General features: G+C 51.4%; 1 protein-coding gene across 5 annotated transcripts in view; it reads right to left on the reverse strand.

The window, feature by feature from the left end:
• Window positions 1-1,647: 1,647 nt before the first annotated feature.
• sema6bb (sema domain, transmembrane domain (TM), and cytoplasmic domain, (semaphorin) 6Bb) overlaps window positions 1,648-26,566 on the reverse strand; it is an 85,954-nt gene continuing 61,035 nt past the window's right edge. For all 5 annotated transcript variants that reach the window (XM_029828543.1, XM_029828544.1, XM_029828542.1 and 2 more), the window contains 7 exons: window positions 24,227-24,358; window positions 23,927-24,076; window positions 22,904-23,083; window positions 21,561-21,701; window positions 20,777-20,854; window positions 18,775-18,833; window positions 1,648-6,666 (listed from right to left, as the gene is read on the reverse strand). In XM_029828543.1, coding sequence (XP_029684403.1) covers window positions 5,762-6,666; window positions 18,775-18,833; window positions 20,777-20,854; window positions 21,561-21,701; window positions 22,904-23,083; window positions 23,927-24,076; window positions 24,227-24,358 — 1,645 coding nt within the window. In that variant the 3' untranslated portion in view covers window positions 1,648-5,761. The remainder of the gene's footprint in view (window positions 6,667-18,774; window positions 18,834-20,776; window positions 20,855-21,560; window positions 21,702-22,903; window positions 23,084-23,926; window positions 24,077-24,226; window positions 24,359-26,566) is intronic.

Raw genomic sequence — 26,566 nt, forward strand, 5'->3', positions numbered from 1 at the left:
TCTACTTTATTTAACTTTAAGAGAAGTGTGCGATTACTTGTGTCTTGCTGCTTCCCTGAAAACTACTGGAAGTGACAATTAAAACTTAAAAAGGCTGCGTTCAGTATGAAAAACCATGTAATTTATCCTCACCTTTCACTTGGACCCTCCGGGCCACAGGAGGAAGCAGTTCATATGCATGACTGCATCCGCTTGTTTCAGGTCTCCCGAAGGTGAGCACGAGCCTTCAGAGATACAGCAGAGTAAATATTGAAATACCGAGATGGTTAAGAATATAAATCAGTATGTGGTGCTCGGTTCAAATCAAGGAAAGTGCCCACTGGCTGGGTTTCAGGCCCTTCATTAATCTGCTTCATTATAATGAGTGTTTGCAAATGTGTGTGTGCGCGTGTGTGTGTGGAATGGGCGGTTAAAGGGCTGCACTATGTCAGATAATTTATATTTTTAACTGGCAGAAGAAAATGCAGATCCAGCTGTAAATGATCCCTGACACACTCGTCCCATAGGATGTGAAGTGAAACTGCATCACTGATATTGTCTGGCCTCCTCCTCCTCCTCCTCATTAAACACCGCAGCACTGGAGATCTTCAGCCCCATAAAACATGGAGGAACGAGAGGCCCTGACAAGTGCCTATGGTCCTTCACCATTCTGCAGACCTGAATTGGCCTGATGGGCTCCCCAGAGAGAAGAAGTGCTGGAAGGAGAGAGGATTATGGAGTAGGTCAAAGTAGGAAGAGTGATGTCATATAGACTGTTCAATGTAAAGTGACACGGAGATGTCGAAGACCTCATTTATTCAGTTTAACCACGCAGCTTCTGCTCGCCAGACCCATAACATGCGTTGAAAAACAGCCCCCTCTAGAGGCCGGTAGTTGTACTACACAGCCAGAAAATAAACGTCTCTCCTCACGGTTTCCTATGCTTTGAATACTTCATACATTTGAAACATTTTTATGGCAGTATGAATCAATAACGTAGCCGTAAGCCACTGTATTGAAGCCAACTTCACGCACATCATTTCATGCTGGGTGTACTGGCGCAGCCACACTGAACGACTGATATATTTCGCTTGGTGTTTCACTTTGCAGATGGAGTTTAGCTAGTCAGACATGCTTTATGCTTTTGTAAAGTTTCATTTTAAAGTTATCGAGCCCGGAAGAACCTGTGGATATCTGCATGTCCAACCCCCTGAGGTTAATGACTTCAATCTCAGACAAATTAAATGATAACATCAAACTCGTGATGCAAAAGTTCAATCTTGTTTAACCGTTCACTGTATTAAGTTAGCATTCAGTCATTTACTTACATTCAACTGGTTCATTCGATTTTAGAGCAAAATCTGCAGGATTAACCTGAGCACATCGATATGATTTTACGTGACCAGTCTAAGAAATATGAGACACTGAGTCTGGATTTCTATGGGACATTAGATCCAAATGCTGCTGCAGCCCAAGAAACATTCTGAATAAACTCCTATTTAAAGCTAAAGCTGGGAACCACCAGGCAGAGATGTCCTTTGGCTTTAAATGATACATTCATTGAATAACTGTGTAGGTTTATTTGAATTCCCTCGATGAGACAAGCATCCAACAGACTCCGTGAATCTGCCTTCAAATGCAGCGAAAGAAAACCAGGAACACGATGAGTTCGATGTCTGAGAGGTTTATTAGAATAAGAAAGTTGACACAGAGTAAAGTCTCCATGCAGAGCTGTGGACAGCATGGAGAATGGGCTGTGTGTGTGTGTGTGTGTGTCAGAGGGTGCATGCACGTGTTGCTGTTTGCGTGACGACAGGTTTCTTTGTGGAACACAAGCACACACAAACACACTTGCATGTACTGTACAAATTCACACGTGGCTACGCCTGTACACACACGGAGGCTGTGTCGTCATGCGGCTACTGCACGGCAATTACACGTTAAAGCGTCGGGTTTATGTACACGGACGTGTGCTGTCATCCGATGGCGGCCCGCTCCGACACAGGAGCCGCGGGTCCTTCACAGTAGCGGGAAAATCCCAGAGGAGGAAGGCCGGAAGTATCTCAGAGAGTCCAGGAGCTCTTCCTCCTCTTCTTCTGTCAGTTCAGATTCAGCTTCCAGAACAGGACGCCAAACGCCAGCGCTGCCTCGCCGCCAGGCTAATAATAATCCTGATGGTCAACAGGTCTTCACTGCCACCCAGAAAGGAAACCACATCCAATAATATTCCAAACCAAACAGCTAGCACGGAAACAAACGGGACAAAGTAAAAAGATCAGCTTGGACTCAACGACGTTACAAAAAAGCAAATGCTGAGTTTGTTTTTTCGGCTTATTTTTGTGCTTTTTTTTCCTTCGTCCCCTCTCTGAGGTTGGCTTGAAAGGAGCCGTCAGACGCCCCCTCTCAGGAGTGTGAGGAGGCTTTTCTAGCAGAAGCTGCCCTGCTTCTGGAGGCAGAACATCCCGGACAGGTGAGGTGGCAGTTATCGGCTGGGCGGGGCTTCACGTTACTATGGCAACATGGCAGAAACGCCCCAACATAGTACAGTTTGAGATACAGAGAAGCAATAAAACCAGATCATGACCAAAGCTGAAGGACATCAGAGGCAATGTTGCAAAAAAGAAAATGGGAAAAAAAGGTAACAGGAAAGAAAACATCAGTAAATATACCGTGATGTGAAATTAGGCAGGGCATCGCTTTGATTTCCACGTCTGTCAGCGGCTCTTTATTGAACAAGCTAACCTCTGTTGGGGATGAAAGCTGCAGATGCCACGTGCTCGCGCGCAGGGTCAGCGGTGGTTCAAACCAAAAACGGGCGTTCCGGCACACGGGGAGGACAAAAGACAGCTGCTGCGAGAGGAGAGACAGGGACGACCTGAAGTATGTGAAAAGAAGGGAGGGTGACGGATTAAATAAACAGGGCCGGTTCATGGGGAGGTTACACGTGAATTCTTTAGCTGCCCGCTAACGCCGAGCGAAGGTTATAGGGGATAATGCAGCCGACGGGGAAGCTAACATCAACTAACCTTCCAAGAATCAGACCCTGTCAGCTTATCTCAGACCAGAGCTTTAAAGTGTGTGTGTGTGTGTGTGTGTGTGTGTGTGTAGGGGGGTTGGTGGTTATTGGAGGGGTAAAGTGTTGGTTAAACCTGTGCCTCCCTCGCTGTCTGATGTGTCTGCAGTAATCTTTCACGGGCTCATCAGGACATTAGCGGGCTGGGAATGTACTTTGCCTAATCAAGCATGTTTAGCGAAACACCGGAGGAGACGTGGGCGAGGACACGGCTGGCTGGGCAGGCTAGACACCGAGAGATAGAGAGGGAGACCTCGTGCACGCACTCGCAGACAGGCCGCGCCGGCGGAGACCACAGGCCGGGCGAGGGGGGGGGGGGGGGGGGCGGGGGGGCGGGATCTGTAACCTCAATGCTAATGACCTGTTTCAGGGCGGGATGAGTAGAGGAGACCTAACGCGCTCGGGCAGTAATGCAGGAACATCCCGACCTCCTTCAGCTTCTTTGCATTCACAAACCTACTTCACGGCCTCGTCTCGTCCACAACGTCCACGTTTATCTTGAGTAAACTGTTTAAGTGCTGAAAGCTGTTGGCATTTCAATGTAAAACACTTACTGCCATCACAGCCGTAGTGACCACTGGCCTATATGGACCCAGAGGTGCATCAATAAAAATCAAGCAGCAATCTACACGTGTGAAAATATACTTTAAAAATGAATAATTGTATTTTTCATCCCCCTCAAATGCGTTTTGCAGTGACTTGTCTCACCCACGGCTAGAACACAATGCTAATTATATGAGGACACTGAAATTGTGATGAAAAAGTAAACAAAAATGTGTTTTATGGCTTCCAGGCAGCAGCATCCTGCCCTTGTTTCGTGTCTATTGAAAGCCCCAGAATGACCCGTAGGTCAGCTAACAGAGGCAACGAATGACGAAACATTTTATTTGGTGGATGTTACAGGCGATTATGATTCTCTGCATCAGTGACGACGACGTTTAAAAGTCTGCACAAGCACAAACCAGTCGTCACTGGGTTTCCAGCTTTTCAGGCTAACTCAGGCGCTTTTTAGAGAAACATTAACTGATTGTTCTTATCTTTAAATACTATCAGCACTGACAAAATCTGGCTGAAGGGAACTTGTCGGGATCATTTTCGTGGCCTAGTCCAGATACGGAGCGACGCTATAATGATGTTGCTCGCAGGCTAGCCTCTCGCCACTGACAAGAAAGTGGCGGACGCTAAATTTGGGACATTATTGCTAAAAAAAAGGGTCCTCCTGAGGACAAACCCACCGACGGCGTGAGCTGGGAGAGTGACACGCGTCATAAGGCCCCTCGCTCTTTTACGAATAAATATTCTAAAGTTAAAATCTGACAAGCTTACGAGCTAACGTGAGCCCGTCTTAACTTCCCATCCTTGAGAGGAATATAAACGATTGAGCGGGTCGTTCAGAGCTGCTCCACAATATTAATAACTCAGGAGCAAAAAGGAGGAAAGGTGAGAAAACTGATCAGAGCAGTTTTTGTTTTTCTTGCACTCAATATGAGTAATGCGTTTATGGATGCACAGCAGACACTGACAACGTGCCACGCAGACACACAAACGGCCCTGAAGAAGGAGAGAAACTCGCTCTACATCTTTAGCTAAAAGGAGGATGACAACACACCAAAGCAGAGAAGTGATGCGACAGAGCAACTCCACCCCCACGGGTGCCATTCTGATCCCCCCCGCCCTGGCGAATGAGCGGGTGAAGCTCAGGAAGTAGGTCCAGGAGCTGCTCCTCCCCATTGATATTCTGCTAAAGTCGCCCCCCCCCCAGTCTCCCCCTGCTCCTGTGGCACAATGAGGCTCAGTGTCAGGCAGAAGAGGCTGACTGGGGCTCCCAAGTGGGCCTCACAGCCCCGGCCTGGACGGGCGCAGCTCGCCTCCCCACCTCTGAATGGACCGCAGAGCGCAGGAGAGGCTGAGGTCAGGACCAGCGGACCCGGGTCTACACTGAGGGGGGGCGGGGACAAGAATGGAGGGGGGGTACGGTGCTCTTCCCCGTTTCCCAAATCAAATGGGTTTATATCAAATTCGCCTACGTTTATCTCCAGGTTTCTAACCCTTTATTGCTTTCTGTTGCTTCCATGGCAGCTGTGGCGCGGAGGGCCGACCCTCTGATTGCTTCAGCACACGGAGATCAGGTTCAGTGATAGTTCACGCACGGAGACGTCACCACGCAGCTACACTTCACAGTTAAAACACCAGCGCGCCGGTCGGCGGTTGTTGCAGCCGTGCGCGTGCGCTCGGGCGCGGCTACGAGTCCCGGCGTCGTCTGAAATGCACGGGCGAGCGCGCCCGAACAAAGGCGGGAACCGAACTTTACACTCAAGGTTGTCAGAAAAGGCGAACAAAATGGCGGCGGTGCTCGTGTAAATGTCTGTTTTTAAAAAACAAGCCCATCCCAGTTGGTCCTCCCGCTCCTTTGCTCACCCCCCCACAGTTCCTCCTGCGGCGGGTCTGATGCCCCGGCGGGGGGGGGGGGGGCTCTCACCAGGAGCAGAGTAATGGAAATGAGGACAGTCCTCTTCTTTTGCAAACTCTCTCCATTTGTCGCCGTCGGTCTCTTCGGTCGGCCGAATGGCGTCAGAACACTGAATGGCGGCGAAAGAGGACAGACAGGGTGATGTTGGACGAGGACGGCAGGTCCGGGGGGGGTCGATTTATTCCAGTTTTGCTATCGGAGGGATCGGGTGTCCGGAGAGAGCTCGCCCGCCTGTTCCCTCACTGGCCACTGGGGGCGCGCTCCCCCATGTTTTTCACAAGAAGGTGGCTGAAGTCAGCCAGCTCCCCCAGCGCTCGGGGCCCGTGCACGTCTGGCCTGATGAGGCCGTGACGCTGCAGGTGATACGGCGCCCCATTGTTGCTGTTGTAGTTCAGGGCCTCGTGGCTCCAGCGGGGCTCCCCATAGTCCATGTGGGGGGTGGGGGCAGAGACTACCCTCCGTCGGTCAGGGGAGTCTTGCGGCGTGGCGGGGTAGATGTATTCTCCCGCTGAGTTCCTCAAGGCGCCGCTGGGACGACCGCCACCGTGCTCGCCTCTCTGGGTGGCGAGGATCAGGTAACGCTGGCGCTCGGTGTGCGGGGGGAGTATCACCTCCCCCGGGTCCTCTATCCTGACCATCCCTCCGTTGCCGCCGCCCCCGTGCAGGAACTTGGAGCTCAGGTAGATAACGGAGTTGTTGGGGCACGGCGTCCCCACGGCGGTGAGGAAGGTCTGACTCTGGTCCCAGTCGCCGTCTGGGAGTCGCATGGTCCGTTTCTGCTGCAGGGGGGTCTGCTCCGGGGTGGGAAGCAAGCCCGGGTCCATCTCGCCTTTAGGCCAGCCGTTGGGCGTGACGAAGGGGTTGTCCGCCTGCGAGCGCCGCCTCTCGCCCCCGCTGGTCCTGGTCACGCTCATCACCGACCCGCTGCAGCCCTGGCCCAGCATGCCGTGCTCTTTGTCGCTCTTGCGGCGGGCGCCGTTGGACGCCGAGCCCCGGGAGTGGCGGTGGCGGTGGCTCATGATCCAGCAGACGGTGAGGCCGGACAGGACGGCCCCCGTTGCGAAGGCCGAGACGGCGGACACCACCAGCAGGTTGACGGACACCAGGCCATTGGGTTCCTCGATGACGGTCTGTGGCGGCAATCCTGCGGAGACACAATCGGAGAACGGCGTTCGTCAGCGAAGAGCATCAGCACTTCCTGTAAGTGGGGGTTAACATTTCCTTAACTCGTTCACACGTGTGGGTGGGATCGGCCTCCTGCTCTCCGGCAGAGGTAGCCGTAGCTAATTGCCTTCATTTCCTAAAGTGGATGGTAATTTTAATAGTGGTAATAACTGTGGTAATAAGTGGTAATAAGTGTCTTCCTGATTGAGAAGGACTCTCAACCTTAACATGTTTCACAACATTAGCTTTATGGGGAAAGATGCCAAGTCTGACATTAGCCGTGAAAAATAAGGGAAAAGGTTCGACAGCGTGGATGCCTGAGTGGAATACACAAACATGGTTTAACAACAGGATTTTCTGCAGACACTTTTCTCTCTAATGAGCCACAAACGTCTAAACGGTCTCTGCATGATGTAACGCTACGACCCAACAATGAAAGCAAAATGCTAATCCCCCCCGTTACTGGACGCTCCAACTGCCTGAAAACTTTCTAAATAGTGGATAGTTGTACAAAAAAAATCTGTATTTCTTCGGTTTAGGATGAGGCGAAGTCCTTCTGAGAGACGAGGTGATGAAATATTAAAGATGTTAGCATAGCCGGCGCCGGCTGCCTCAGATCAATTAGAAAAATGCCCCAAGAAAACTTTGTTCAGCAGATGTTTGAGCTCCGGGGACGGGAGAGCACAATGAAAATGTGCCGAGGGAAATGGAGTGGCGGAAAATGGGGGAGGGGGGGAGTTCTGCGGGGAGGGGGGGGGGGGGGGGGCAAGAAAAAGTTGCTGAAAGCTAACGTGAAGGCTGGGGACATTGGACAAACACTGGAGTTGGATCGTGGTGACAGGACAATTTCCGTCAGGGTGGCGAAATAAATGCCAAAGAATGAAGGTTTTTATAGACGGAGCCAGAGCAGAGAGGAGCAGATCCAAACACAGGAGACACAACCAACCTTTAGGGAGGAACATTAGTCCCGGAACACCACAGATCCAGTTTTAAAGGCTAAAGGGAAGCCGGGGAGGACGCCGGACAACAGTCAGTGAGGGATGGCAGTTAAACCACTGAGCGACAGCTGAACGGGCTCCGTGGCACGTGCAGATATTTCAGACATTTCCCAGTAAAGGGAAGGTGGCCGGACTGGGGGGGGCACTGTCAAGGCTTTGCACCAACAACCAGCAGTTCTGTAATTTCCATCTACTGAATGAGGCACCAACACGGATGCAGTTATTTGACCTTTTTCCGACCTGCTAACGGCACAAAAAGAAAAGAAAAATGCAACATTTATTGATGTTAAACCTTGAAGGGAAGCTGGCGTCTGCACCAATAACACCTGCAGCAACAGCAGCAGGACAGCTAAAAATATCTGATTGACCCGAAGACAAAGGTTTAGGATAAAGAGAAGAGCAACCTTGTCAGTCTTTATTTATTTATTCATAAACTTCTGCCGGGCGTCTTGCTTCGTATTCATGCTGCCTTGGAGTGTTTCTGCGCGTGAAAGAAATAATAAATTACCAGAGTTCTACGGAGTTCTACAATTCACTGATGTGTTGAGACTTATACTCCAGGTCCAGTTTGCAGGTTTCACAGCCTGGATCCCGACATCAGTCAGTCGTCTTTGTTGGGGAATCAATGACCTTTTCAGCACTAATTAGTCTTTTATCGGTGGTTCAATAAGCACACTCAGTTCTGGCCTGTTAGTGATGGACAGGGGTGGTGGAGGTCAGCTCGACATCCCACACAACATCCACGCTTGGTCCTCTTTGATCTCTTTGATCTGCATTTCTTCACTTCCAAACCTCACGTCACACTCGCATCTGATAGCTTCTTTCGCCGAGTGTGTGAGTTTGATGCTCAGCGTCTCACTGTGTTTCCGTTGCTCTCATAGAGGCCTTGAAACCTGATGATCGTCGAATCCCCGCATGGGTAGAAGGTTTGGGCACTACTGGGGGCACTCCAGCAGATCCCTGTACCCCAGTTTTGGGTGTCAACAAAATCCCGCTCTCATGCAATTGTGAAAGATGTGTAACAAACGTTTCTGGTAACCGAATAAAACCCCCAAAATAACGAGCAGATGCACGGCGCACTGGCGTGATGGCGGCCATGTCGACGCCAGGCGATAACCAGCCTGAACGCTCCTCCGCTCGACTCGTTTTCCTCCTCCAATCCCGCTCACTTAATAAAGCCTAATAGAAGCCAACGGCGCTGCCTGTCAGGCCGACGCACGCCGAGCCGCTCGTCTCCAAGCTTCCTCCTCCAATTACGGCGAAACAAGCAGAGGAGAGCGAAGAGGAAGAGGAAGAGGAAGAGGAGGAGGAGCTCGAGGCTGGGGAGAAGAGAAGGAAAAGGGGGGAAAGCAATGAGAGAGCACAGAGGAGTTCAAAAAGAGGTGGGAGGATGAAAGGAGGAGAGAAAAGGGAAGAGGGCACGAGTGAGGATTAAACAACTGAAGGTGGAGAGATGAGAGCCAGCTGGAGCTAAAAATAGATTCATTAAGGTGCATTTGCACTAATATGAAAGTGGGCATCATCAGTGAAAAGGAGCTTGTAAATGTTTGTATTGCCTCTGCTTTTTAATTTGCTTAGTCCCTCATCCCCCCGCTCCTCCTCATCCTCTTGTTAGCCATTAATCCTCTCCTCAGCTTCCTCTTTCCCACCGCTCGCTTTGATCACCAGGGGTGGCGGCATGACGAGAGCAAAGGCTCAAAAGCTCCGAAAGGGAAGCAGAGCTAACGCAAAATCACACACTTCCAAATTGAGGTCAGACTTCTCGTCAACACGGCGACGGCTGGGGTGGCTCCTCCTGCCGGCGCCGCTCGCCGCGTGCCGGTTGCCAAACATCCCGCTTGATTGGACGCTGCATTCGGCAGCATTTCCAGGACGGTTGTAACCCGGCGACAGCGAGCTTGATTAGATGGGGATAATCAGGGTTTATTACAACCTGCGTCTCGTTTCCAGGCCCCCGCCCGCCGCTTCCTTTGGGCATTGTACTCAGAGTAATTGCTGAAATCCTGGAGCTCTGTGGAAACACCGTAATGACAATCAGAACGGCTCCAGGATCCATGGAAATATTTTCACGTCACGCGAGGATGATTCTGTTTAGATCCGCCGGTGCACAGCTGGAGCCCCCCATGACGGTTTCTACAGCTCGCTTTCCAGAAGACGAACCCTGTTTTGACAAGTGTCAATCAAAGTTGGCGTCTGTTTAGATCGTCAAGTGCATCATCGTACGGATAAATGATAAACAAATCTGGCACAGGATCAGCTGGATGCCGTTGCTGCCCCTTATAGCGACTCTACTTTTATGCAAATCCTGCTCAGAGCAGTTTTTACATGGAACATTAAAGAATGAAGACCCTCAACGTGCTGAAAAGCTAACAAATTGCCCTTTTTCCTGCTTCCAAGGGGCTCCGCCTGCTTCCCATCTGCATGTGTGCGTCCAGGAGGGCAGGCACGTCTGGAACCAATGATTGGGATCAATTCCCTTTATTTAAACCCAAACAAACACAGCCAGATTGTAGCCGTAACCCCGACTGCACAGGTGAGACCGTGTCAGCCAGCGTCTCACACCAGCGCCGCAGGAGCCGGACCGGCCCCAACCACATTCCGGCTTTCAACAATTCGACGCACGTCAGGAGCCCGACAAACGCGAGCTGGACGGGTGACGCAATCAGAAACGTTGATGCGGGTTGACTGTTGCGTATTTGAGAGCGCACATGAAAGCAGAACAAAGAGGTTCCACCACGTCCCCACGGGGCCGCCGCCGCCGCCACAGGCCCCCGCTCCTGAGTTTGACAGGTTACTCTGAGGGGGCTCTCATCTCCGACAACCCGCCGTTTGGCTGCATGCTAATGTGTTTACGCGCGCTGACGGCGGGAACGCACGTTGCCGAGCACGTGAAGCGGAGTGCGGGGAGCGTGTTAATAAGAGGCCGCGTGCACCGGCTGCACCCACGGCTCCGCGGTTCTCCTCATTAGCGTCTGCTTTTCCCCGTCGGTCCGCAGGCCGCCGCCGCCGTTTCACCACTTCCTCGACCTTTTTCCAAACTCCCCGCCGCTGCCACCCGCCCAACACGCACATCAGGTGTGATCTTCTCTTGCCAGCGTGGGTTGGAGCTCTGGAGATAAGAGCAAAGAAGCTGGAAGAATAGCGGAGCTTTAAAAGGGAGCGGGGGGACGGCAGCCGTCCTTACTCGGATTAACCTCGCCGGCTCGTAAACCGTGTTTACTCCCGGGACGACTGTAAAACCATTTATGGCTCCGGCGGAGGACGGCTGCCCCGCAGTTCTGGAAAGCTTCAGTTTGGAAAAAAAATAAAATAAAAATGATTGGGGAAAGATTTATATTTAACGCTAAATGGCCCGACCTCAGCTCTGGGTTTTCAACTCTCCGCCCTTTCCCATCCTCTTTTCGCTGATGGAAAAAATCCCATCTCGGCAAACGAGTCGACGCTTCGGTCGCCGCGGCGTGATAAAAATCTGACGCGCTCCCGCTGCCGTCTAATCACAAGCTACGGGAGCGTTTTGAGTTAGTTCACAGTCAAGAACGCTCTCCCCTGTTTCATTTGTGGATTTCAATTATCTGCCGACCCGGATCTGGTCAAGGCTTAACGAGGGCGAGCCCGCTAATGGGCTGAGCGCCATCCAATCTGAGACAAAGCAACTGGCCTGTGACGGATACTGGGGGAATATAAATTTGACCGTTTTGGAAAGCAGGGGGTAGGCAGCACGTAGCCATGGGGGGCCATTTTTAATAGTTTATGCTTTATGTTCCTGCCTGGGCTCTCATTGGGTGACAGATGTCCTCCTTTTAGGTGCAGGGACAATAATAAATGTTGAAACGTGGCAAAGTCGATAAATTGGAAGCCCGCGTGGGATTCGTTTATTTCGGAATCCTGAACCGGACGATTTCAGCTTAATCTTTCTCCTGCGTCGCATCCATACATCACATCCGAGCGTTGGAGCGCACGCCCATTCAGTTGGACTGGATCCTGGAGGGTTTTTTGGGAGTGATTAACCATCAGGTGTTGTGAAAGACCCCGCGGCGCCATCTGGGCGGATCGCCGCTCGCCTGATTCTGCTGCCTTCGCTTCCAGAGAGGGAGTCTGAGGGGATCCGGCACAGCGCTCCCACAGGTGCACGAGGCCGTGGTGTGCACGACAGGCTGTGAACGGAGGAGAGTGTTGGGTGATGCAGGATGTTAAAGGATCTAACCCCAGTTGTCAGGCGGCGATAAAATCCCGTTGCTAAGAGACGACAGCAGCTACCGGACTCAAGACGCCGCCCTGCAGGCCTCTCTTAACGCCACAAGTGTGGCGCGACGCTCACCACCTGTGTGAGCGCTCGTTCTTCACCAGCTGATGTGTAAATTCCTCTGTAGGTGTTCTGACTGCAGCATGTGTGAATACAAGAGAGGATCGCTGGCCTCACATATTTGCAATTGTAGATTCATTGCTTCCAGATGTGCGACACAAAAACACATGAAGCTTTAATAGCTTGAGCCGTTCTGGAGAAGAGGAGTAACAACGCCGCTCCTTTAAAGGGGAGATGAAATGTTGCTGGGCTTTGGGTAAAGCCCAAAAACAATGGAAAACCTCTGAGCTTTGTTTGTTTAACCCCCCTCTTCCCAAGCGTCACCCCGAGCATTCGCTGACAGACGGCAACCCCGCGTGCGTACGCAAACACATCAATCAGCGCGGGCCCTTTGCCCAGCCAGGGGTCAGCGGGCCCCCGCCATGTTTTCCTAGTCTCACTCTCTCCCGTCTTCACTTGAGGATGCGGCTGTCGAGAGGAAGATGTGGGACTCGGAAGAGGGCAGATGAAAGAGCCGGAGCCTTCAGGAGTCCCTCGCCCCTCGCCGAGCCTTCCTGGCGGTCGGGCCGCTCTTCTCGTCTGCCCGGAGCTCGTTTTAGAGTGGGAAACTCCTCAGATTTCCACTGTCCTCCTTCTGCTAAGCTAAAGTGGACACTTTTCATCAGCTGGGCCCATTTTTCACAGCGGGGATCAGCTCTGTTCTCCAGGCCTCTCAGAAGCACCGTTGGGTGGTAGCGGTGCACGAGTTAAAGCCCCCGCTGGCACGCCAACACACGCCGCTACGCCGCACTTTCCCCTATCTGCTTTTCTTCGTGCTCTTGGTGCCTCCAGAGGGAGTTCGGAGAGGAGGAGTGGCACTTCAAACAACTCCTGCGGCGAACGCTGCCCCCGCTCCCCTTTGTTGCCGTCTCATTTCCTGTCGCACGCCCGGGGGCGATGCGTTTGGACTCCAGGACCTAACTTACGAATGCACAGATCCGCGTCGGCTTTGCGGCCGCGGAGCCCTGACCGAGGCCCCTCTGCAAACCGCAGTAATTAGCGTGGCGTCAGCCCAGACCGCGCTTGTAAACGGGCAACAAATTTCCTTTCCTTCGCTAAGCTTGCCACGACGGCGCTCGCAGCCCGTTCTTATCGCGACACCACGCGGAATCTGCGTTGCGCTGATGTTTCAGAGGACCTCAATTACGGAGTGATTGCATCCCGCCGCTCCAGCAGTCAAAACACTGTCGTTCTTCCAGAAATATTTTCTCGGCGCCATAATTGCTTCCATCTGTAGCAACACTGTGTCGACGGATAGCGGTGTCATTCCAGCCTGGCGGCACACCGGGCCGGGACCCCACGTCTGCGGTGCAACCGTTAGCATGTGTCTGCTCCTTTGTGATCGGCGCAGGACGAAACACGCTTGAGAAAAGCTGGAAAGGCAAGAAGAGTGTGACATAAAGGAGCGCGCCGCACACATCTTGGAGCGTTTTACTGCACCTGTCTGGTCGGTTTAACAGAGTTGGCTCACGAGCTGTCTGCACATCCGAGATCGTTTTTGGCCGAGCCAAATGAAAAGGTAAAGCCAGACGGTGAGGCGTTCACTGCCGCGCGGAGAGGTAGCCATTGATCTCCCCACAGTGACAAGGTGCCGGCGAGCTGATCTGAATGAATGGCTAGCACGCTACGGCTAATTAGGAGGAGTTTCATGCTTGTCCAACCATTTAACTTTTGTTTGCACTGGAACTGATCCACAAGTCAGTAGGGGGTCACGACCTTGAAGGACCGACGGCGGCCAATCAACACGCCGGGATCATTCGTCCTAAGTGGATCCGACATCTTTTGCGGGTCTGATCCAAATCCGAGGCATGACGCTGTTTACGTTGCGCGTCCTGCGCCCAGACACGGGGAACCCGAGCAGGTCGGAATGACTCGCCGTTGTGTGATCAGCTGAAATATGCAGGCGGGGTTATTTGGTTATTTTAGCGCCGTCACAAAAGTAACAAACAAAATCAGGCGATGTTTGGACTTTTAGACACAGCCCGCTGCGTATATGTTTCAGGATATTTTAACCTTTGCACGCGCGGTTGAGTCAAACAGTGACATCGACGTCACCAACATTCAAAAAGACGCGTACCCGTGTACGCACGCACGGGTGGGTTACCGATTTATTGACCGGTTTGTCCAGCTCTGCTGTGGGAGCCGACAATGAACCGTCTGTCAGAGTGTCAGTATTGGTTCGTTCTGGTTGACCTGTTTTGTCACAGCCCCAGCGATCAGCTAACAACCGAGCTCGCAGCAAACCGGAGGCCTGCCTGAGTTGAAGGGGAGCCAACAGAGCAGAACCTGAGTCTCCGTGTTGGTCCGCTCTCAAGCTGACACCCTCCAGAAAGCCATGTGACACGAGGCTACTTTACCTGTGATTTAGGAGCCGGCTCCTTATTTTATCCCTAGCGTCATGTGAATACTGCTAATAAATAAGTGTAAAGTTTACATTTATTTCATCTGCATTAGCAGGACTGTAATATAATGCAGCTCTGTTAGCAACGCCCGGTTGGTGAGCTGGTAAGCAGAGATTTTATCTCCATCCTGATGTCTGATGGCTTTAATAGAAAGCGCACTGAAGTGAAACCCTGGGAAATGATGGAATCGTTTTCTTGCTGTGCTGTTAGTGTAAAAATAAATAAATAAAGCAGATGATTGTTGCCTCTGACTTTATAAGACACTCCTCATCTTCCCAACAAGGAGTTGCCTTTATGATCTAGAGGTACCTTATAATAGTTTACAATAAAATCAGGTATTTGCAGGTAAAAAGGTACTGATTTGTGCCAGATGCTACATTAACCGCCCCCCCCCCCCCCGGCAGTGGTTGTTTGGGCCTCCGCATTAAAATAAATGTAACTTGCTCCAGTGAGAGGGAGGAAAGCCCCAAGGCAAACGGTTCTGCTCTACCCACAAACACGCTAGCGTAATTGAACCTAGCCTTCCCTGCGACCTCGACCTGAGCTGTTTCATCCACGTATCCTCCAACTGCACGCTGCCTCGATTAAGTTGTGCCTCTGATGAGATCCTCTTTGATCAGAAGAGCTTTGGAAGAACGATGCGATGCCACATACTAATGGCTGGCGTGTGATCTTTAATAAAAGCCCACAAAGCTAGCCATGCCTTCCACACGGCTGGACTCAGGTTCCTCGTATTGCTGTAATTAATGGCCTGCTGAGGTGTAATGACGGTGCTGCGAGACGTCGGGAAACATGGCGGCTTTTGTGGCGAAATAACTGAATTATTTTACTGAAGGACTGTGCTGGGAAGGAGGACGGAGAGGAGGAGCGCTCTGATGTATGAGAGTGAGAGGACGTGAGGCCACGGCTGCTTCAGCCATGTGGCGTTCTGTCCGCCGCCGCATCAAACTGACATCGCTGGCAGGAAAACAGCCGTCTCCTCTTCACATTCTTCTATTCTCTTTTCCCTTTGCTTTGGGTCCATTTCCTGTATGATTACCCCCACCACCTGACTCTTCCTTCCACCTCTGGAGGCCCTCTTTAGGTCCCTTCCTCCAATCATTCCTTTTATTTCTCCCCCTCTGATCCCTGCTCCGTTTCAGCCTCAAAGTTCGCCTCTTTCCTCTGATCTCTCAATCTCCTTTTGCTCTTGTCTCCCCTCTTGGCTCTGATTTAGCCCGCCTCCTCGCCTCGGCCTCGCTCTTTTGAGCCTCGGCCCTTTTCCTCCAGCAGGAACAACCTTGATAACTATTCCGCTGCCATCAGCCAGCGAACAGATGAGAATCGATTCCCCCTCCGGCAACTGCTCCTCTCTGCCTGAGGAGAAGCGGGAGGCAGTTAGCTGGTCTCAAAGAATCCATCTCCCTGGGACGGGGGGGGGGGGGGTGAGGCCGGGGAGCAGCAGATGAACCAAGGCCCTGGTCTGATAAATGACCGTCAGAACGCTCTAATTAGCCCTTTTCAAATCTAACTGTTAAACAAGAAGCAGTGACTAACGCACCACATGCTTCCACATCTCTGACAGTCTCCATCATCCTGAGGCTGAAATTCCAGAACACCAATGTATAAAACAGGAAATTTAGGCTCATCTTGGATAATTCTTGTCAGTTCTGAGCCATTTGTTTGGCTGATGAGGGGCAGCAGGTGGCCAAGCGCCTCCTACAGATGATCGACCTGTTGCACACAGGTGGGAAACTGTCGGGCAACAAGAGCGCAGCAGAACACGCCCGTTTCCACCCACCCGCACGCACGCTCGCACGCCTCTGTGAGCTGGCCACCCGCCAGCTGCCGAACCCGTCAAATAAAACAAAAGTCTGTTTTTCTTTCTTCTGTTTTTCGCGGCCTGATCAGAACCGCGGCTGAAAAAGTTGCCCACCGCCCACTGCAAGATGAAGGGCGGCGTGCGTGACTCTTGATCACGGCCGCTGTACCGAGAGGGAAAACGTGCTTCCACAAGAAGCTGCAAGTTAAAAAAAGAAAAAAAATCTCCCCTTTCATGAAAGAGGGAGAGTCAAAATGAAATTGCTGAATTTCCCCGAAGAAGGATGAGATGGCCCGGCCCATCTGCCGGGTCAGGCCCCAGATATATCCAATATAGAGATATGAAATATTCAAGGACCAAAAGCCCCCTGAAGATCACGGCCCCGGAGGTGCTGCTGCTGTGTTTAGAGGGACGGGGATTATGGTATATGCTCGTTCTGGGTGGAAACGACGGCGAGAGGAGATGAAGAACCACGGTCGGGGACAGAGAGGAAGTACAGACTGAGATCTGAACGGCGCCGGTGACAGTTTGTCATAACAGGCTCATTGAAGCGACGCCCGTCTCTCGTCCTCTGCCTGAACGTCTGCGGCGGCGTGCGCGGCTCTCACGCGAGACAAAGAGGGATGGATTGGGCGTTCACGCCGAGGAGGAGAGAGCGGGGAACACGAGAGAGGATGAAAATGTCAGCGCAGAAAATATGAGATATGCTGAAGGAAAAAAAGGCGGAATTAGTTTTGTGACAACAACTGAGACAGGGCCCTGTCGGAGCGCCAGGCCTCTGATCGATGTTCCACCAATTTTTACCCGTCAGGCCAGTTTTGTGGCTTTTTTTTTTTAAAAACACTTCCAGCGAGGTGAAACCTGCACCGCCTGTAAAACACGCCTGTGATTTGCTGCTCGGCAAACAACTTTGTCAAATCGCTGGCAGTTTGCGTCCCGGTAAATGGAAGGAGAGGCCCAGCGCGGCGCTGCTGGACGCTACGGTGGCCCTGGAGTGCCAAACCAGTCAAATCAGAAAACACCTTCCTCTGAAAGTGGAGGCAAAACCACTCTGCTTTGGGAAAAATGCTTGTTCCAATTATACATTTTAAGCTCCCTCGAGTCCACAAACTTCTCAACAGCAGCCAGCTCAGCTTGAACCCTGGAGTCTGGTACCGCCACCAGGGACGAGCCGCCACAGATCCGACACGTGCGGCGTGGGTCTGCAGCGGGCGCTGAGGCGTCCTGCCACTGCAGCGTAATTATGCTCTCTGATCCAGAGACCTCGGAAAACAAGTCAGAACATAAAAGCAGAATCTAAAAATAGGCCTGCGAGCCCGTCGGGCGTCTCTGCAGCCCCCAGTTTCTGCTGTGGTTGTGGTCCGCCCTCCAAACCTGCTCAAACCAGCCGGTTCTGAACCCCCGGCCCGAAGAACAGAAGCACTTTCTGACGCAATCTGCGAATAATTCTAAAAAATAAATAAGAAATCCAAATCAGACTCTGTAATCCAACAGATCAAACATCAAAAGTCAACTTTAAGGGTGGAATTGGTGCTTCTCTCCTCTGAGAATCCTTTTAAAATAAACGACGAGCAGCGACACATCGTCGGCGGTGCGCTAACGTCACTGTAGAAGCTAAAAACTTACCACCAGGAAAATTAAATCTGGAGCCATAACTGATCACAGAAATCACAGTTTTTCTTTCCGCTTCAGCTCTCTTGATGAGAAAAAAAAGAAGCAACTTGAAAGACGCTAAAAAGAAGCAGGATCAACAGCTTAGACACACTCGCCCACATGTTCTATAAGCAGCTACCATACGGGCTCGATGAAGACAAATAACTAGCTTAACTTCCTCAAGCATGAAGTGAGCCTCAGCCATCGGTTGCAGGTTGTCCCCTGTGGTTTGGCAGTCGGAGGACCTGAAGTGAGAGCGCGGCATCAAACAGAGCAGCCATCTGAAAGAGGATTAGCGTCATCCGCGTGTTCCGTTTACGCAATATTCCCCCCGTTCGCTTCTCCAGGGGCACGGCACATGAACTCGGGGAACTTCGAGCAGCACAGGATTAATTTCCACGCGTTGGAATTAGCGCTCAGATCAAAGGGAGGAGGTGTCGTGGGAGTATCCGAAACCTCCGCGTATCTGGAAGAGATTTTGCTCGGCTGTGTACTTCTATTTTCATAATGAAACGGGGAAGGAGAGAAAACATCGGGAGGGGGGGGGGGGGTGGTGTTGGAGCTGGAGATGAATATATTTGAACACCAAAATCTCCCCAACCACAGCAAAGATGACGTACAAACAAGGACAGGGTAAACAGGAAGACGAACAAAGTCAGCCTAGAAAATACACAGGGATGTTTCTCCCTCCCGACGGGACAAAAATCGGACGAGCAGATCATCTTTGTTGTGGATCTTTGTGGTTACTCTTGGGAGTGATATGAAATAACAGTAGACATTTCTGTGGATTTTCCCAGATTCCTGCTAGCTCTTCCCCTCCTTGGCTGGATTGCTGTTTACCCCAAGAACACACACACACACACACACACGGAGAGCGATGGACTCCTCTTACCGTCACAGTCGCCCAAGTGGGCCACGTTTCCCTGCTCGATGTCTTGCTCGAACGGCAGCCTGCAGAGGAGAAAGGACACGGTCGTTAATCAGAGGCGAGTCGGCTGCCGATGCGCTGCAGATCTGCTCTGATAGGGGAGCGCTACACTGGAACACACACATACAGGCCCCTTTAACCCTCCAAGAGGGCAAAATTACGGCACATTTGATGGAGGGAACGGAAGCCTTATATGCTGCAAAAATCCCCATGATTATCTAGAGATAAGCATTTAAGCCTTTAGGGTCATTAATTAAGCTAATTTATGCGGAGAATTGCAACATTTCTAGGTCAGATTACAACATACCAGCACTAAGGATGTGTGTTAAAGAAAATCTGTTCTGGTCATTATTCTGGAGGCTCCTTTACCACAAGAATTCAGCTCTTATTATGAAAAGAATTAATTTAACAAGTTAAGCAGAAGGCATCAACCACAGTTTTTGGACCCTCTCATACGTTATTCCAAGTCTTTAGGGGACTAAAGCAGAGCAGGAACATTCAAAGAACAATAACACCAAGTGGAAGCAAAGGAAATGAGGGCTGAACACAGACCAGGTGCACCAAGAAAAACACACCTGCTCCTCATCACTGCTCATGTCTCTGCCACGCTAACGACATGTGTGAGAATGAAGGCGCACGGACCAAGATCATGAGAGCTGAGCCGTGTGGCCCGTTCCCTCTGACTCCGGAGTGAGGAGAGGCCGCTCCCAGAGGGTTGGGTGGGAAATCGGAAATTTCTGTTTTAGAACATTCTGTGTCGTTCCAAACGCTGTTCTTGTAACTGATCACTACGTGGCCTCGAGAGCAAAAGTTAGCACTTGGCATTTAGCGCTGTGCTAACGCTGTGACACAGGCACAACTCCTGCCTTTAGTGACCGCGGAGCGTGGTGACAAATGTCATCTGAATTCCCACCTCAGCGAGCTTTAGACTTCAACTTTATTTTCTGCCTTCGTGCACATGTGGACCTACAGAACTAAGCTGGTCTGGACACTTACACTCGCACCAAGGAAGCTACAACGGAAATGAGCAAGAGCGAGGAGCACTGGGAGGTCACGGCCATGAAACAAAACACAAAAGCATATTCCCTCCCTGGGGTGAGCCTCAACTCCGAAAACAAAACAACCGGAACCTATTTTCCAATGAAACGGCCCAAACAACAATCCAATGTTCTGTAAAGGTTGAATCCTCTGCTGGCGTCAGTTTGCAGAGAAGCTGCATTAGTCCACAAAGAGGAAATCGGCGGTAACTCGATGCCAAATCGATTGCCGAGTTGACCGCCTTTGGTAAATCAGATCAGGACACCACACAGAGGCCTTTAATAGTATAAGCAGGCAGCCTGGGGTGATCTTCAGGGCCAGTGTTGTCTGTTACACTGGCGCTCCACCTTTGTTTTCCAGCGTTAACTCAATAAGCCGCCTGGCTGGAAAGAGATCGGATTTCACTCAAAAGGAGCCGGCTGAAGGTGAGCCGTCAAAGCGTCAGCCGTGAGCGCGCACGTGCAAGCGCACAGAAACCAATGCCTGTTACGCCACGTGGCGTGAACACCAGATAAGACACACGCAGTCTTTGAGCTGTACTGTCAAACCTGCAGAGGAAAGATAAATTAAACACACACACACACACACACACACATTTCAACTTTAGTGGGGACTTTTATGGACATAATACATTACCTAGCTCCTTATCCATCCATCCATCCATCCATCCATCCATCCATCGTGACTGACTGACTGACTCTGATGGACTAACTAAACTCATCCTAACTTCATCCTTAAAATAATGTCTTAACCCTCAAACAGTCCTTTGAAGTTGTGAGGACCAGCAAAATGTGGGAAAACGTCCTTACTTTGCTAGTAGAATGAGTATTTTCAAAGTTAATATAGAGCAAATGCAGACACACACACACACACACACACACACACACACACACACACACACACACAGACACACAGACAGGTTGTGTACCTGGTCCCTGGCCTGAGGAATGAGCAGGTGCTTCCCTTCGTCCATCCACAGTACGGGTCCCTGGAGGCGATGCAGCTCCTGCAGAGACACAATCCATTACTTGATTGAGCCCAAACACACACACACACGCGCGCGCACACACACACACGCGCGCACACACACACACACACACATACACACACACACACACACACACACACACTTATGCCAACCTCTCTGAATGCTGTTTTGGTTTCATGCTTGTGTGCGTCACTTTTTCCAGTCAACAAACTGCACGCTTGTTGTGCTGCTAAGAGCTTTGCATCAGTGTGTGAGCGGCTGCAGCCACAGGCAGCGGGCCTGTGTAAGTGAGCTGTGGGGTGGGGGAGCGGGCCGGTAATATGGCTGCGTGGGTGTGTGCAGTTAACTATCATTGTTTAGCACAGATTCATTTTCATGGTTAATCATGCAGGATTAGGATTAGCAGGACGTTTTTAGCCCAACTGCATATTTGCAGGAACTGCGATGGAGTCATGTTGGTGACCTCACATCCCCATTAAAACACACACCAGCACTTATTACACCCATTCGTGAAAGGGAAAATCACACTACGTGCCTTTAATAAAGCTAATGTGCATGATTTTTGTGGGAAGAAACTGAGACACCTTTATTAAATTCCCACTATTATTATCAGTGCTATAGCCCAGCGCCTGTTGCAGCGCTCAGGTGGGTCACAGTGTGTGACTGAGGGACACCTGACCAGGCGGCCGTGTCCTCGTGAAGACAGCGTTCTGCCTGGACTCACTTCATGCAGCGGGAGTACAGCTGGCATCGTGCCACTGGAGCACTGACCACGCAGGAGGGGAACGCCAGAAGCAGAGAGTGGCTGGCCCGGTCCAGAGTCAGGGACAAGAGCTGCCTGGCCTGTGGAGAGTCTTCAACACACCTGCAACATCCACACAACAAGCAAAAAATGACCCGACTGATGTGCAGCAGGAGACACACGCCAGCAGAGGTCTATAAATACAGAAACCAGGGCAGAAAGTCACGTGGGGCTGAACTAGCGCGTCACAGTTGCTCGAATGATAAATAAATGGCAGAAAACTGCGTCAGGTTAACATGTTATTTTTTTTAAGCACAGATGTGCTCGCGCATTAGCGACGCCTTGGTGGTTTATGCTAATGACGTTGCAGCAGACCTGCAGTAATTACGAAAAATCCGCCACGCTGCACGAGCCACGCTGTGAGCCATTCTTTACCGCCAATATCCAGCAGGGCCGTGTCAAGGAAGGTGGCGCGGGCAGGGGAGCCAATAAACAAGTACGCAAATGCAAGAGAAATAAGCACCGCCGAAGAGAGACGACACAGAAGAAGGCTAACGCGCGCGCGCAGAAGTCGAGACGCCGTTGTTTTTATCGTTATCTGCGCTCTCAGAGGTGAGTGTGAGGAGCCACGCTGCTGCCCGAAGCTCAGGAACTTCTGTGTAGATGAGGAGAAGTTGCCTGCAACAATAGACGCAGCAGCAGTCTGTCGCCTGATTAGCTCGAGACCTGCTGGAAGAGCCGAACTCGCCGATTTCCACGCATGCAAAAGTGTCCCTCACACATAAGTAGCTCAGAATAGAAACCCAAACACACCAACAGCAGAAAGAAGTTGCTGTGTTTGATTTAATCAGTGACGCCTAAAACCCCAAAACTACAAAATGCTAAAGGGAAAAGTTTGAGATATTCAGCATTTGTCAAGATCCAGCTATTAGAAATATCTAATCAGCCCGTATAGACTAATTTCCCTTTGTTTGTCAAGAGCAAAAATGGTGGGATTTAATCGTAATTTCATTATTTTCTGATGATTTCTTCCCCCCAAACACCTTGTGTCACAACCCCCATTAAAAGATTTTCGGATATAAAATATTAGCCTTTAATCCTATTCTGTTCAGTTCACCCGATTTGGATTCAGCGCCTCCTTCTGTCGCCGCGTTACGGCACAATTATGCAGGTGAGACCGTCTGCATCATTTAAGCTGCGCTTTTCCAGGACAAGCGGGTGTTTTTATTATTTCTTGTGATTGCTTTTCTGCTTGTCTCCCAGTGCAACCCTGTTCTCCCCCCCCCCCCCCCCCCCCACACACACACATCCACCATCCATCATACTTATCAGGGTTGAATCCCTCCAGCTCCTCCAGGAAGATGTTGCTGTTGGTGACCGTGTTGTCCTGGTTGGGCATGATGAGGAACTTAAGGACGGTCCCTCTGCTGGACCCGAGGAACAGCACGGTCCGGTTCCTGTGGGGCCCAGCTTCTGTATCCACCACGATCTTATTCAGCTGGTACCTGCGGGGCATTTACACAGAGTCACGCGCCTCGTTCCTGACCTTAATCTTCTCGCTAAAAGCATCGTCCTCCATCGTTCGAGAGCGTTAAAACCGAGCGCAGGAGACGCCGCGCGGCGAACTTACACCATCACCTTAAATCAGGCAACGGAGTCATCCAGGAAGCTGCTGGACTACAATCAGTTCTGTGCGGGTCAGTAGAAGAGATGAGCGGCCGGGTCGCAGCGGGTGTTTAATATTCATACGTCTACTCCAGATGGTAGACGGCGAGGATGGGAGCTGAAAGCGCTGCAGCTGCTTGTCTGCTACCACAGACTATCACGGGGAATCGCAGCGCACGTGCACACGTGCACACGTACGCAGCTTTCACAACTGCCAGGGTTTAGGTGCACAGTGAAGACATGTGCAAACACCACTAGCTTAGCTTAGCATACACAGCGTTTAACACATCAAATACAATTATGGCAATCCAGGAAGCAGAGGTTGAAACATTATTTTTTAAGGCCTTTGTTTACCTTTAAACCGCCAGTCGATTTTAGTGCAGCGCTAAGATAAGGGAGTGATTTAAGCTTTATATTTCCTTCTGAATACAGATTTAACCAATAATCACGGCTCCCTGAGAGGACATATCTATTATAGACACTAATGTGCTTCGACACGTGTCCTTAGGGACAGTTCTGCTTGTTTAACATTTAACTGGGATGTTTCTCTTCGTACAGACTTTAACTCAGATCAGGGATTTGGGACTTTAGAGACCAGTGATGGAGTTTTACTACTGTTTGATAGAAACGGGCCCCTCGGTCTGTAAAGCGCTTGTGTTGGACGGCATGGAGGTCCGACTCACCTGACCATGGTCCTCACGATCCAGGGCCTCTGTCCGAGCGACGGGATGGCCTCATCCATCAGGGGATGGGTCTTGACAAAGTTCAGCATCTCGTCGGGGAAAGAGTTTGAGGAATTGAAGCGGGACCCTTGAACGGCACAGCCCCCGGGCCTGGACACACCACGCCTCAAACGTTAAAAGCCAACAATGTGTGTAACCGTGACACACGCAACGCGTGTGGACCGACACCCGTCTGATCTGTTTACGGCCGTCAGATAACCACCGGGGACAGACGCCTAAATTGATTCCGGCCATCTGTACCTTGGCTTGGGGATGGCTTCATCTGCAACAGGGGTCCAAATGGACTCGGGGGATTTCTGCTCCTTGAACCTCCCATCAAACACGCCGGCCAGCTGCTCCATGTCAAAGGCGCACACGGCCGAGCCGGGGATGCTGCAGCGAAACACGGGCTGTTAGGAAACAGCTGAATAAAGGACAGCATGAATAATAACTACGATAACAGCGAGCAACGGAGAATCCGTAAATTGGAATGTTAAAAAGAAGAGAAGTCACCACGTTGAGGAGCGGACCGGACAGAAAACCAGATAAGATTAGAACCTGCTCGGATTCTGACGTTCGCGCCGACACAAAGCAGCTTTTGTTGCCGTGACAGAAACCTGACAGGACCTGTCAGGCACCCGTAGAGCAGATCCGCAGATCTGATCGCACCATTCCAACCAGGAAGAGATCCTGGATGGAGTCGCTGGAATATCAGACAAACCAACAGGAAATGAGTCACTGAGCGTCTGGCTTCCCAAACTGAGACGATTCTCATCATTCCCAGATTCTTGCAAAGGTCCCGGAGCAGCTCAGAGGTTGGTTCAACTACGTGTGAACCCAGGAACAGGAACCAGAACATCTGCTCCATGAGGTCCCCCCCCCACCCCCACACACACACCATAACAAACAAAAACTTAGACCTCTGATCCATGTGTGTGTTTTGGCTACAGACACATGTACATAAAAGATTGGAAGATAAGGGACGAGTGAAAGAATAAAGATCCCCTCCCTTCCTGCTCCGGTCTCTCCTCTATGATGAGTGTGTCCTCATCAGTGATTAATGGTGTGTGTGTGTGTGTGTGTGTGTGTGTGTCTCAGGGCTTGTGATTAATTGTGAATACCTGCGTCACGCATGCAGATGAAACCCACGTACACCCCATCTGTCGCTCGCCTTCTTCCTCCTCTCAAACCACCACCAGTCCTCCAGGAGGTCTGATGACCAACGATGCTGCGTTTGTGTTTTGTCTGTGGTGAACGCACCCCCCCCCCCAGAGCTACCGGTGTGTCGGGCCGAGGCTCCGCCAGCACCAGTGACAGAACTCCCTCCCTCACGCTGAACTAATGACCTTAACTGGGGAATAGGTCGCCGTTTTGTGGAGGTAAAGGCGAACAGCTTTAACGCCGCGAGCGTCAGGAGAAGACGGATGTCACGGGGAAGGCCTGGGGGCGGACGGGGTGGGGGCGGAGTGGTACCGCTTTGTAACATCTGGGCCTCCTCCCCGGCGGGACACTCCTCCTGGCACTGAAAACCTCGTCTCCTCCTCTTTTTCCCTTCCCATGCTGCGTTCCCCACAGGACGCACATCTGTCTGACCCTGTCACGCCAGACTCCGCACATCCAGAACCGAGCCACCCCCCACCACCCACCCGGCCCCCAGGACGCGCTGGATCGACGCCGTTTCCACGGGATGTTTTCACAGCGCTGCAGCGCGGCTCCATTAAGACTAATGAAGCCCAGTCCGTCTCCTCCAGCACCAACACGCGCTCAGCTGCCAAAACAACAGTTAAGACCGAGCGAGGGTGGTTTGTTTTCAGTACGTTTGTGTGCACAAGGATGACGGGAAGACCCCGACTTGACACGGAGTTGTTGCTTCAAGTCCTCCAAACAACACGACCACACAGCAGATCGTTTATTTGTTCCAACCATCTAACAACCCAAAGGGATCCTTTCCCTCGCACCCCTAGTGGTTGGTGTTTAGGTCAGAGCTCATCAATCACATTGGCAGCACAAGAACTTGAAACTGGGGTGTGAATCCTGACCGTTTCATAGGGGGCGGTCACACCTGGACGGTCTGAGGGGACTCGGTTCGATTGGACGAGGAATGCTGAAAATGGTTAAAGTTACAAGAACTGTGGGACTGAATGATGGGCCAGGACCAAAAATGAGCAAAATAATCAATCCCCTTTATCCCATAATGCAGTAACAGTCCTCTGACTGCTCCTCTCTGCGTCTAGCAGCAACATCCACGTGCGCTCACACTGGAAACGGACCGCACCAGGGTTCACTTGCAGGCTGTTACTGAGAAGAACCGTCCAAGATCGGCTTCACCCCACGGTTCCAACACCAGTGTGCCGTGGAAGCCGCACGGGCCCGAGCGGCAGGACGGAATAGCTTCTCCTTCACTTCCAAGGTCCCGCGCTCATGCTGCACCCTGGCAGCAAAGGCAATTTGTCGGGCACGGAGCCAGCGTGGGGGCGCAGCGGGCCCTCGGAGCCGGTGGCGGTTTTGCATATCACCTCACGTCTTCTCCTGTCCTTTCATCCATCACACAATCTTTATACAGTCTTCTATCGCCGCGGCTCCCTCTGTAGCTGGGGGTTA

Source organism: Takifugu rubripes, chromosome 20, assembly GCF_901000725.2.
Source record: "Takifugu rubripes chromosome 20, fTakRub1.2, whole genome shotgun sequence".
In the NCBI taxonomy this organism is placed as follows: Eukaryota; Metazoa; Chordata; class Actinopteri; order Tetraodontiformes; family Tetraodontidae; genus Takifugu; species Takifugu rubripes.